General features: G+C 41.6%; 1 protein-coding gene across 1 annotated transcript; it reads left to right on the top strand.

Moving 5' to 3' along the window:
* The first annotated feature begins 175 nt into the window (after window positions 1-175).
* Window positions 176-7,358, top strand: LOC118751703 (nipped-B protein-like). The gene is given in 4 exon segments (XM_036486517.1): window positions 176-259; window positions 310-5,341; window positions 5,407-6,699; window positions 6,701-7,358. Coding segments are annotated over 3 exon segments (6,630 nt in total). The 5' UTR covers window positions 176-259; window positions 310-562; the 3' UTR covers window positions 7,259-7,358.
* Window positions 7,359-12,372: the final 5,014 nt, after the last annotated feature.

The following is a 12,372-nucleotide window of genomic DNA, read 5'->3' as shown; positions in this document are numbered from 1 at the left end:
TGCGGCGAATTCATTTACGAAAATGGATGTTAAAACGGACGCGAACTTCTCATCTCAACCTTTCAGACCTCACTCGCCGACTTTAACGAGTTGTCGCTTCTTATACATTTACGTTCTTTGCTTGAAATCTTCCTGTACTTTGCTCGTTGGAAGTACGTATGGCAACTCCAAGGATGCCAATAATAAGTTGGCAATGCGGCTACAAATGTCATTCTATTTCCAGTTTTCTTGTGTCAGCTATTTTGTGTCAGCAAAAGAGGTAAAAATCCGATATTTTGTGAGAAATTTCTAAATTTTGCAATTTTTTAGGTTCTTCCGATAATCATTTCAAGTTATGTTCATATATAAACTGGCGCTAAACTATTGCGCAATATTGCTGCTTTGCGAGACAACTTAGGTTTTGACTACGCACAGCTGCGCTAACGAATGTACACAATTGTGTGGTATCTAAATCTATTGGAAGGAAGCTTCGTCTGAATTTGCGATAGAATAGGGTTCATTAGTCAAATATTATATGCTGTATTCTGTGCTCTAAGAACTGTTTGAAAAAATATCAACGAATATGACCGACCCCGATATTCCCAGTGTTCCAGTAACCACTTTGGCTTGTTTGACAAGTTTATCGGACTTGCTAAGTGAACTTCCAGTACCAGACACACTGGCAAGTGTCACGTCGTTAAATAAATCTTTGCTATTCCATACACTAGTGGCCAAGGAATCCAATAATTTGTTGTCCGTGCGGGACGATAACCTCGTGAAGCAATTGGTTCATGCCATCGAACAAACGAACTCTGAAATAATAGAACTTAAGCCCCAGTATGCCATTGAACAATTCGGTACAAATATAAATACTTACCCAGAGTTGCTTCAAGGCATTTACAGCTACAGTCCCACTGTGTTTAATACCAATAATGGTAAAATAAATCAACAGAAAAATAATAGACAACAAACGCATCAGCAACAGCAGCAACAGTGGTACAATGTAGTACACGGGCAAAGAGGCGGCAACGCAACGTTGCAATCTGAGGAACTGCAACGTCTGCAACAGCAAATGCCATTGAATGTAAATAACGCGACTATAACCAACAATCCATCAAGTGGGAGTTTTCCAACAATGGAAATGACTTCCATGCAAAATAACAATTTCGATGTCCAAACTCCTATCAATCATAAGGTCCAACATCCAATAACGGACCTAAAGCAAACACTTTCTGGGGAACAGCAGAAAGCTGGCTTTGAAAATGTAGCGTGTTTCCAGAATACCAGTACTTTTTCGACACCGTTGAATTCGACATCGTATGAAACAAAACCAAGTCAAATCGAACAAAAAGCTAATCCAGCGATTCCGAACACATTGCAACCAACTGTAATTCACACCCAGAACTATCAAAATCCGAATTCCGCAATAATGCCAGACAACCCTTCCACAGCAATGCCGATTGCCAATGTCCAATACCAAGCTAATAATGGTTATACCCAACAGAATGTCACTGTCCAAGCACCAGCCGTGCAAGCTCCAGCTGTCCAAGCAACAGTTATCCAAGCAACGGTTGCCAAAGCGACAGCTGCCCGAGCCATAGCTGCCCAAGGAATGGCTGTTCAAGCACCAGTTGTCCAAGCAACAGCTGCCCAAGGACCAACTGCCCGAGGACCAACTGCCCGAGGAATAGCTGCCCAAGAAACAACTGCCCGAGGAGTAGCTGCCCAAGCAACAGTTGTCCAAACATCAGCTTCCCAAGGAACAGCTGCCCGAGCAATAGCTGCCCAAGGAACAGTCGCCCAAGCATTGGCTCTCCAAGCACCAGCTGTCAAAGCAACAACTGCCCAAGCACCAGTTGCTCAAGCACATCCTGTCCAAGTTCCAGCTATCCAAGCACCAGCCTCTCAAGCTCGACCTGCCCAAGCATCAGCTGTCACAGCAACCGCTGTCAAAGCACCCTCTGTTACAGCACCCGCTGTTCAAGCTCGACCTCTCCAAGCGCCAGCTGTCCAAGCTCCAGATGTCCAAGCACCAGCAGTCCAAACATTAGCTGCTCCTGTAGCAGGTGAAGAAAAACAAAGTAGCGACCCGACTTTGGTACCTATTAAGAATGAATTCACAATGCCCGATCCCAAGCCTAATACCTGTGTGAGCAGTAAACCCAGCGAGAAATCCAATGTTCGGGTATGTATAAATCGACTTAAAGAAAAGGATGCATCTCTCATGCAACAAAGCATAAAACAATTTGTAAAGAAATCACCAGAGTCTGCAAGAAAATTTGGTTTGGTAACTCCAAATAAAGTGGAGCCACCACCACCAACACCAACATCGGAGTCGGGAGATGCCCAAGCCCCACCTTCAACAGATCAGAAATTTAAAAAGTTAACTACGAAAGCAGCTGAAAACGACGATGCGTTTACTTTAATGAAAACGAACGAAAAACCACTCGCAATGAAAAGAAAGCTAGCGCCTTCAGTTGACGAAGTTCCACCCGAGCAAATACACTCTCAGCCGAAATTACGTTGTGTTGAGCGCATCGTTTCTAAACCATCTGCGAAATGTACGAAGGACGAAATATTGCGATCACAAACCTATCAACAATTCATGCGAAATTTGGAGCAAATCATTGAAACGCTGGACGACACAGAAGTTCCGAATTTCGATACGGATGAAGTAGACGAGAATATCGAATGTATATCATCTAGAATGCTTAATATAATGAGCAACGATATCGCCAAGTTAAAAGCAAAGTATGTATTAGATGTTATACCGAAAACTAAGTTGGCTCAACTGGTCAATTACGCTATGCGAAATGTATATTTGGCCAAGAATTATTCGGCAAGCCCAGACGATGAAGACGATATTATGGACGACGAAATAATGGAAAAGATTTTAAATGGAATCGAAGCTTGCCTCCTTATTTGCAACATTTATTGTACTTCGAAAGATATTAAATTTTTGCAAGAGGATAACATCACGCTAATCATAAAATTTATGCATTTTCAATTTCGTGAAACAATCTTTCCATCATATGATCCCGTATATACAGTAAAAAGTATGAAAAAGGCGGATAATCGTAAAAAATCGAGAATTTATCAAAATTATAATCGCAGCTTGCAGTTGCTGTACTCAAAAGCCACCGAGCTAATGAAGGTCTTCGTTACACTCTTCGATAGGTATATATTTGTGGACACCATCATTTTGCCACTTTCCACCTTATCGATCGAACCGTTCTTTGTTGATAACATCGAAACCTTGCAATTTGTGTGCCTGGAATTAGTCACAACCCTATTTCGAAAGGAGGAATATGTCAAAATTCGCAGCAGTATACTAGGTGATATATTGACCTCCATTGATCGTTTGCCGTCTTCGAAGAAAAACCTCCGACCTTTCAAATTAATCAACAATAGCGGCAACATTCAAATGGTCACCGCATTAGTACTCCAACTAATTCAGTGCGTTACTATTTTACCCGATGTTATGAATAGTAATTCGCATAACAAAAGAAAATCATTACCACAGTATGGTGAACTGGCGAGTCAGGCATCTAGTTTCTCCACACAAACCGATCGTCAAAATATCGATGTGATTGTTTTGAAAAAATACGATGTTGCTATAAGCATAGGTGGCAATTTTCTAACAACATTTCTAAATAAGTGCAAATCTCGCTCCAATGAAACTGATTTCCGTCCAATATTTGAGAACTTTATCTACGATCTTCTGGCAACCGTAAACAAACCCGAATGGCCGTCATCCGAATTATTGCTTTCACTTTTGGGAACCATGCTTGTACGTTATGTTTCTGATAAATCTATAGAACAAAGTATACGCTTGGTTTCCTTGGATTATTTGGGCATTGTGGCTGCGCGTTTGCGTAAGGATGCCGTGGACTCTCGCTACAAAGTGAATGTCATAGACTCAATGATCAGATATATTAAAGTGGAGCAAGAGAAAGAGGGAGATCTGCCATCTAGCAACAACAAAGTCGAACTAAAAGAGGACGAACGGGTGGAGTTTCTGCAAAAGATCCTGTTAGATTTCCTAGCCGCCAATGCACACGTGGACAATCCTATTTGGGATTATGCTCGACACTTCTATTTGACCCAGTGGTATCGTGATATAATTTATCAGCGTCGTAATATCAATGAGGGCGCAAAGCGCGATACATCACGAAAGAAGAGCTCACGTAAAAGGCGCACAAATGCCGATCTTTCCGGCAGTGATTCAAATGATGACAGCGGTGATGATATTAACTTCGTTAATGTTGATAGCCGGGTTGGCGGTGATTGTACTATGGGCGATCAGGAGCTGAATATGGAACGATTCAATTTGCTTGATAAACGCAAGCAATGCTTAGTGAATAATATAAATCCATATTCAACACTGGGTGATTCCAATCACGCACAACATATTAAAACATATATCGATTATAATAATGCACATTTAATAGCACAATATTTGGCCAGCAAAAGACCATTTAGTAAGTCATTTGATGGCTACCTCAAAAAGATCATATTGGTTGTAAATGAGCCGTCGATTGCTATAAGAACGCGTGCGATGAAATGCTTAGCTAACATTGTCGAAGTTGATCCCATGGTACTCAGACGCAAGGATATGCAAATGGGCGTAAACCAAAAGTTTTTGGATGCAGCGATATCTGTGCGTGAGGCGGCCGTCGATTTGGTTGGCAAGTTCGTGCTGAGCAACGAAGAGCTAATAGACCAGTATTACGATATGTTATCGACTAGAATTTTGGACACTGGTGTGTCGGTGCGCAAGCGTGTAATAAAAATTCTTCGCGATATATGCATAGAGTATCCGACGTTTCAGAAAATTCCGGAAATATGTGTGAAAATGATAAGACGCGTCAACGACGAGGAAGGCATACAAAAGCTGGTGACGGAGGTTTTCATGAAAATGTGGTTTACGCCGTTGCATAAAAACGACAAAGATGGCATACATTTGAAGATAAATCAGATTATAGACGTGGTTAATATAGCACACGACACAGGCACAGCTTGGTTGGAAGGGCTGTTAAATAGCATATTTCAGCCCAAAGAAAGTAATGCGAAGGGCGATGATAGTATGAAAGACAATTTGCAGAAGAAAACAGAGCCGCCGGCTGACATTTTGTTGTCGTGTCAGCAGTTGGCAGACGGTCTGGTGGGGCGTTTGATCGAGCTAGAGGACACCGACAATACGCGTATGTTGGGCTGCATAACCACCCTGCATTTATTGGCGAAGGTACGTCCGCAACTGCTGGTGCAACACGCAATCACTATAGAGCCTTATCTGAACATCAAGTGTCACCCGACTACAGCACCAAAATTTATTTGCGCTGTGGCAGATATACTGGAAAAGGTAATAGTCTACAATTCTAATATTATAATACTTCATAAAATCTAAAATTGTATTTTCTTTTGCAGGTTGTACCACTTGTTAATAACGCTAGTGAGTCGTTTTTGGCTTCGCTGGAAGAGCATTTGATGTTACTGGTTGTTTCACTTAATCAAGCTGTAGTAAAGAGCTGTGTCTCTTGCTTGGGTGCAATTGTCAACAAAATAACGAAGAACTATGCGTTGATAAAAGATTGCTTTCAAAAGTTTTATCGCATTTTAGATCAAACTAGAAGTCAAATATTGCAAAACAGACAGATTAATAATTTAAGTGCAGCTATTCGCCGCAGCCTCTTCACTATTGGCATACTAATGCGTTATTTCGATTTCAAATCGAAAGAGGTCATAGGCGAGTCCAATTGTTTGTCACCAACAATATGCAACGATGTGTTTGATTGTCTGATGTTCTTTGCACAATATCAAAATTACGATATACGCAAGGAAGCGCTGATTGCCTTGGGCTCATTTTGTGTGATGAACGATGACTATCTGACGAATACTAAGTTGAAGCGCTACTACTGCGACTTGCTGCTTTCAGAAACGAGTGATGCTGGCATTAAAATTATATGTTTGCGCAACATTTGGATCTATCTGACTGAGTCGGAAATGCATATGTACAACAAAGAGAAGGATTGGGACAAACAGTCGAAAACCGAAGATCTTAAAGAAATGAACGACGTGTCATCGGGCATGTCAAGTCGTATCATACAACTATATCTACAAGAAATCTTCGAATGTTTCCTAAACAGTGATGATAATGTGCGACTGTGGGCTGTTAAAGTTATACAGATCGTGCTCCGGCAAGGCCTTGTACATCCTGTTAAGACTGTGCCATATCTTATATGCTTAAGTACAGATTCGAAACTCGAATCCGCGCACAGAGCAGATGCCTTGTTGAAAGACATCGACAAGATGTACAATGGGTTTGTGAATATGAAAGCGCAGTTGGGACTACAGTTCAGCTTTAGATTACAGCGCATTTTGCAGCAGAATGCCAAAGGCAAGGGTAGCAAAGTTATTCGTGGCTATGTTAAAAGAAACTTGGATACAATGCCAACGGCGCTGAATGATTTCTTATACACACTTTTGCGTGCGGTTAAGACGCAGCGACGCGCGCTCGTTCAAACGATCGTAAAGCAATTTGATGATCAAAAAACTTCGCTGCAGCAAATGTTATATGTAGCAGATAATTTGGCTTACTTCCCGTATGCGGTGCAAGATGAGCCACTCTATTTGATACATCAGGTCGATTTACTCATTTCAATTGTTGGTACTAATTTGCTCACGACTTTCAAAGAAAATCTTAAACCTAGCGTTAATGTGGGGGGATGTTCTAGAGGACGATGATGATGAAGATGATCCTGAAGTGTTATTCAAGCGTCTGCCAGAAAATGCATTTGAAATGCAAAAGTGTATAATGTCTTCACAAGCGTGTATGCTGCTATTAATTCTAAAGGATCATCTAAAGCATATGTATAGTCTAACAGATAGTAAAATATCCAGGTACTCACCGTCGGAACCGAAGTTGTACGAGAAGGCAGTAGTTCGTAAAACCGTTCAAGATTTTAACCCTAAAACAACAATAGATATTATTAAGAAACAACAGGAAACGATGTTAGCTTCCGATGTTGCAAACAGTAAAATCAATTTAAATGACGACGAAAGAATGGATCTGGTTATAAAATATTTAGACTTTAAAAAACTCATGCTTAAACTGGATCCCGACGATGAGGATTCAGATGACGAGAGTCGCAATAAATCGAAACTCAATACAACAGCTAATACGTCACAGCTGAACTCGAGTTCAGCGAGTGCAAATAAGTCTACAGATGACAGCTGTTTAGATGTGGATAAATCGATGAATCGGGAGAATTTGACTTAATTAAGATTTGTGACTATAGTAAGATGATGAGTAATATAATGAAAATATATATAATCATGTACAAACATACTTTCATAAATAAACAAAAAAAAAATTCAAACAAAACGATTTTAATCCAAATATTCGTTTAAATTATGTAACTAAAATTTAAAATTATTCTAAGCTTCTTGTTTGCTTCTTGTTTGGCGCTGTAACCGTCTAGACGATTTTGGCTCAGTCGTGGCATGGGGTATGGTCGCTCTTCTGGGTATGCAGTTACAAGTAGCCCACGAGGAAGTCGTATTTCAACGAGTCCGAAAGATGCCGCTTAGGCCACGCTGCAATCGGTCGCAACGCAAGCTATGTGGCAGCGACACGGGGAGTTGAAAAGGGAAACCCGTTTCTTTGCGTAACAAAAATAGAGAGAGAGAGAGAAAGTGAGTGAGAGAGTGAGAGATGCCGAAGTCCAGAACATACTTAAATTATAGAGGGCCATGTGCCAGTAAAAGAACCCGAGCGAACGCGAATAGTTTGAACGAAGGCAGTAGTCAAATGATTTCAAGATCAGGGGTAGTTCCTGCAGAGGCGAAGGCGATAATGTATAGGGACTATCCTATAAAGGAGATGAGAACAGCAACAATGCGGTTTTAAAAGTAAAAGGACCTCAAGGTCGACAACATACCGACTGAGTTGCGAAGAGCTGGTACCAGCTGTTACGAAAAATTTACTCTGGTAAATACATAGAGATTGAATTATCGGTGTACATATTTTGGAAATCCAAAAGAAGGGATATTCTGTTGTTTCCAAAGGATATCCTGAGATTGCAGCGCCAAGCCTTGCCAGCCAGTAGTTTGCAGACCATTAGTGCCCTCCTGGCGTTAGAAGTGATCACACCAATATGTGCCTTTCACAGAAGTTTGGAATTCAGCATAAAACCTATGTACTTAACTTCAGTGGCGACCCCATTCCTACGCATCAACCCCTTGCTTTATAGGTGAAAATCTTTAAGAGTTTGTCTACAACTAAGCTTCATCGCAGAGGAGATAACACTCCTTCCTGCAGACACACTCTTCTTGTTTGTAGCTGTGCCAAGCTGTCGGTAATGTCGGTTTAAGCTTACCTGGTGTGAGATAGCCTACTCATTCGTCTGCGGATAGTTGCCTGCACGCCAACAGATGGTACTTTGAGCTCCGTAGGGAATTGAAAAGCAGAACCCTCAATCGACGAACGAAATTTACGCTCTACAAATCATGATCCTTTTATATGGCGCGGAAACACCGATGATGTCGACTAAATATAAGAGATACTTCGCCGACCTAAACGGGGTTAGATCGCCGAAACAACAGCCCTTGGTCGGGTAAAACCCGAGTCATTCCGGTACGTAGAACCGGCTGTCTGGACCCGACATCTTACCGACAGGCCCTGAACGGCATTCACAGGGAGTCAGTCTCGAGCTATGTAGACTCTAGACCTGTGAATGCCGTTCTAGGCATACCACCCCCGGACACAGACGAGACGGAGCTTCATCTGCCTCGGGAGACTCGCACAACTTCGCTCCGGCTACTGCAGCAGGTTAAACTCCTACCTGAGTAGATTGAATGAGGATGCACCGAATAAGTGTCCGGCATGCGGAGAGACCCCACATGACTCGAAACATCTCTTCGCATGCCCGGAAAACCCGACAACCCTAACGGCCTTGTCCCTGTGGACCAACCCCACAGAAGCTGCACGCTTCCTAGGGTTGCCGTTAGTGGAACTTGACGACAACGACTGAGATACCATCCGTCCTGGGCGGGGTTGTTGTAGCCGCTACAACAACAACAACAACAACTAAATATAAGATGGATTTCGCCGACCTAAACGGGGTTAGATCGCCGAAACAACAGCCTCTCCGAACTTTCTCGCTTTTTCACTGCAAGGAGCCTTGCCCTATCCCCTGCGAAATCCTCGGCAACCCTTTTCACCACTTGGACGAAGGAGGTCAGACTGCAACTGGGTATTCACGTCGATGGCGTAACAATACCAACGGTGAATAACCCAAAAATCCTCGGAGTTACCTTCGACAGTCTGCTCTCCTTCTAGGCGCATACAACCGCAATTGTCAACAAAGTACAGAGCCGCAACAATATCCTCAAGTCGCTGGCCGGCAGCACTTGGGGCAAATATAAAGAAACGTTGTTGGCAACATACAAGGCAATTGGCCGGCCGGTTCTAAACTATGCAGCGCCCGTATGGTCGCCGGGGACTAGCAGGACGCAGTGGATGAAGCTTCAGACCTGCCAAAACACGGCATTACGAACCGCGACAGGATGCCTCCTGATGACGCCCCAACACCACCTACATGACGAGGCCCATCCCAGTAAAGGAGCATAACTTAATGCTCTGCAAGCAGTTCCTTGCTGGGAGCCACAGACGTGGCCATCCCAGCGGACAGCTGCTCGCAGAAGAGCCCTCGCCACGGACGTCAGGAGGCATCTTTACGAACTGACGGACGAAGTCTAGAGGTTTATCAAACAACCTCTGGACCCGTCAACCTACCGACAGGCCCTGAACGGCATTCACAGGGAATCAGTCTCAAGTTATGTAGACTCCCGCCCTGTGAATGTCGTTCTAGGCACACATCCACCGGACGTGGACGGGACAGAACTTTGTCTGCCTCGGAAGACCCGCACTACAATAGCCCAACTTCGCTCTGGCTATTGCAGCAGGCTCAACTCCTACTTGAGCAGAACCAACGAGGATGTGCCCAACCAATGCCCGGCATGTGGAGAGTCGCCACATGACGCCCGGCACATCTTCACATGCCCTGAGAACCCCACTCAGCTAACGCCCCTGTCCCTATGGACAGCCCCTGTGGAAGTAGCACACTTCCTGGGCCTCCCCCTAGCTGAAATTGACGACAACGTTGATGGATGAACCGCCCCGAACGGGGCTTAGTAGCCGCTACAACAACAACAACAACAACTAAATATAAGAAAGCCTTGGAAGCTTTTGAGAGAAGTATTCTACCCGTGGTCCATCTTGTGTGTACGAGCTTTTTAACGACAAGTACATAGTTAAGCGCCTAAAAATACCCAGTAGATAATTTCAGGAGTTAAAAGCCCTCCTGAGAGTCAAGAGGCCTTCCACTCTACATTCTTTGCTCTTTTATTTTCTGTATGGAGTGGCACATATTGAAGGGCTTCTTTCGCTACCCATGGAAGGCCTTCCAGAAGGGCTTTTATATGATACACTTCAGAAGGCCTTTAAGAGCGGTTCTTTGAATGTTGCTTTAATTTATAAAAATCATATATTCTTGAAGTATTTGCTTAAGGTTTATGTAAAATCTGCGTTTTTGCAACTTCAAATGTTTATTGAAATTTATTTGTAATGCTAAATAGTATAAATTTATGCATTCGCGAAAATTGTGAATGGATAAGCCTTTCTAGAAGGCATGCAAGGAAGCACTTTTTTCAGCCCTTCTTGGCTAGGCCTATTAGAATGGCTTTACTTAAGAAAGCCTACATAAATTATCCACTGGGATAAAACGCATGAATGAGGAAACAATTCAAAGCTTCTTTTGATCTTCACTGATAGTATCTAATAGAGGAATGAACACCGATACCCTAAAATAATCTTCACAAGTTCCTTAGCTATAGTATTCGCCTAATTTTTGACGGCTACCTGTTTTTGATAATTCCTTGTGGACGTCAAGCTCTTTCCGAATTTCGTTCACTGCTCCAAAATCTGAGAGAATTACAGGCATCGGTAGTTATGGAGGCATTTAGATAAAGAAATTTCATCTCATTTAGAACTTTTTACCCAAGAGCGTCTCCTGTGAGGGATAACTCTCTGTCAGTTTTACCATTTTCTTTAGCGGTCCTAGAAAGCAAGTGATGTACTCTCTTCTAAGTAGTTCATAGTTTTCGGAGTCGTTATCTTTTGTAGTACAATACTTTGACAGTTCACTAAAAGCATCCAAAAACTTAACAAAATCTTCTCTTATGCAGGGCTTACCAGAAGAAAAATCGATGTGGTGGAGTATCAAGCTGTCCGGTAAAGATTGAGGACCTGAGTCATGAATCCGATGAGCCGCAACTTTTAAGTTAACCATAAGAAATCGATTTTTGCTACTCCAATTACAAGATTTTGCTTCGATTTGGCTTATAACGGGAAAAATCTTTTTAGAGAACAACTCGAGCTTACCCCATTTAGAAAATGGAACCAAATTTCATGCACAAGTTATACATTACCTGTCCTTTTCCTGGTAGATCTGGAGATTCAGCAAAAACGAATGTGTAGAACTCAGTCCACCTTTTTAAAAACTTTGTACAAAACCTCACTTCATTGACATTCAATGAGCTGATTTTAAGTAGGTGTACTGGTGCAAGTTTCTCTCGAAGACGCTTTCTCAAAGTGAAGCTTCAGGAATTTATCTGCCGAATCGATTTTGAACCTAAGCAGGCCCTGAAATTTCTTTCATTCTGCTTTGGAGGTATTTTCAGAAGGACAGATGGCAAAATAGTTAGAAATACTTTTGTTATTCTTGCACAAAAGTCTTAGAGAAAAAGCTCTCATTATCCACTCGTGGTGAAAAGCTATTTTGAGAGAAAACACTTGTCTCTCATTCAGCTCGCTTCCCTCCCACAATCGCAATAGCTGTGCGGGCAAAGCATAGGCGGGCCATACGAGAGATCCGAGTTCGAGTCCTCGTGCAGCAGATTTATTTATTTTTATTTAAATTTTTTTCTTTTTGCATCCAATTTTTTTTATTAGTTTTTAGATTTTATTTTTTTTAATAGAAATATAAATTTTTTAATTAAATTAAATTTTTAGAAACCCATTTTATGTATTTTTTTATAATTTAATACTTCTTCTTTCTCAATTTGATTTTAATTTTCTTTTAGAACGAATATTGTTTTTAAATCTGATTAAATTTTTAGGAATTTATTTAATTTTTTTCTGCTTTAAATTAAATTTCTTTCCTGTTTTAGTTAAAGTTTTAGATCTCATTGCTAAAAAAATATATTTTTTAGATATATTATATTATTTATTTTCCCTTTCCCTAATTTCATTTTCTTTTAGATTTCAGATTGTGTTGTTTTGAGAGGACAAATATATTTGTATTCCATTCAACTTTATGGTCTTATTTTGTT

The sequence above is a fragment of the Rhagoletis pomonella genome, unplaced genomic scaffold (assembly GCF_013731165.1).
Source record: "Rhagoletis pomonella isolate Grant_MI unplaced genomic scaffold, Rhpom_1.0 Rhpom_scaffold_00925, whole genome shotgun sequence".
NCBI lineage: Eukaryota > Metazoa > Arthropoda > Insecta > Diptera > Tephritidae > Rhagoletis > Rhagoletis pomonella.
This window is presented reverse-complemented; position numbering and strand designations above follow the sequence as displayed.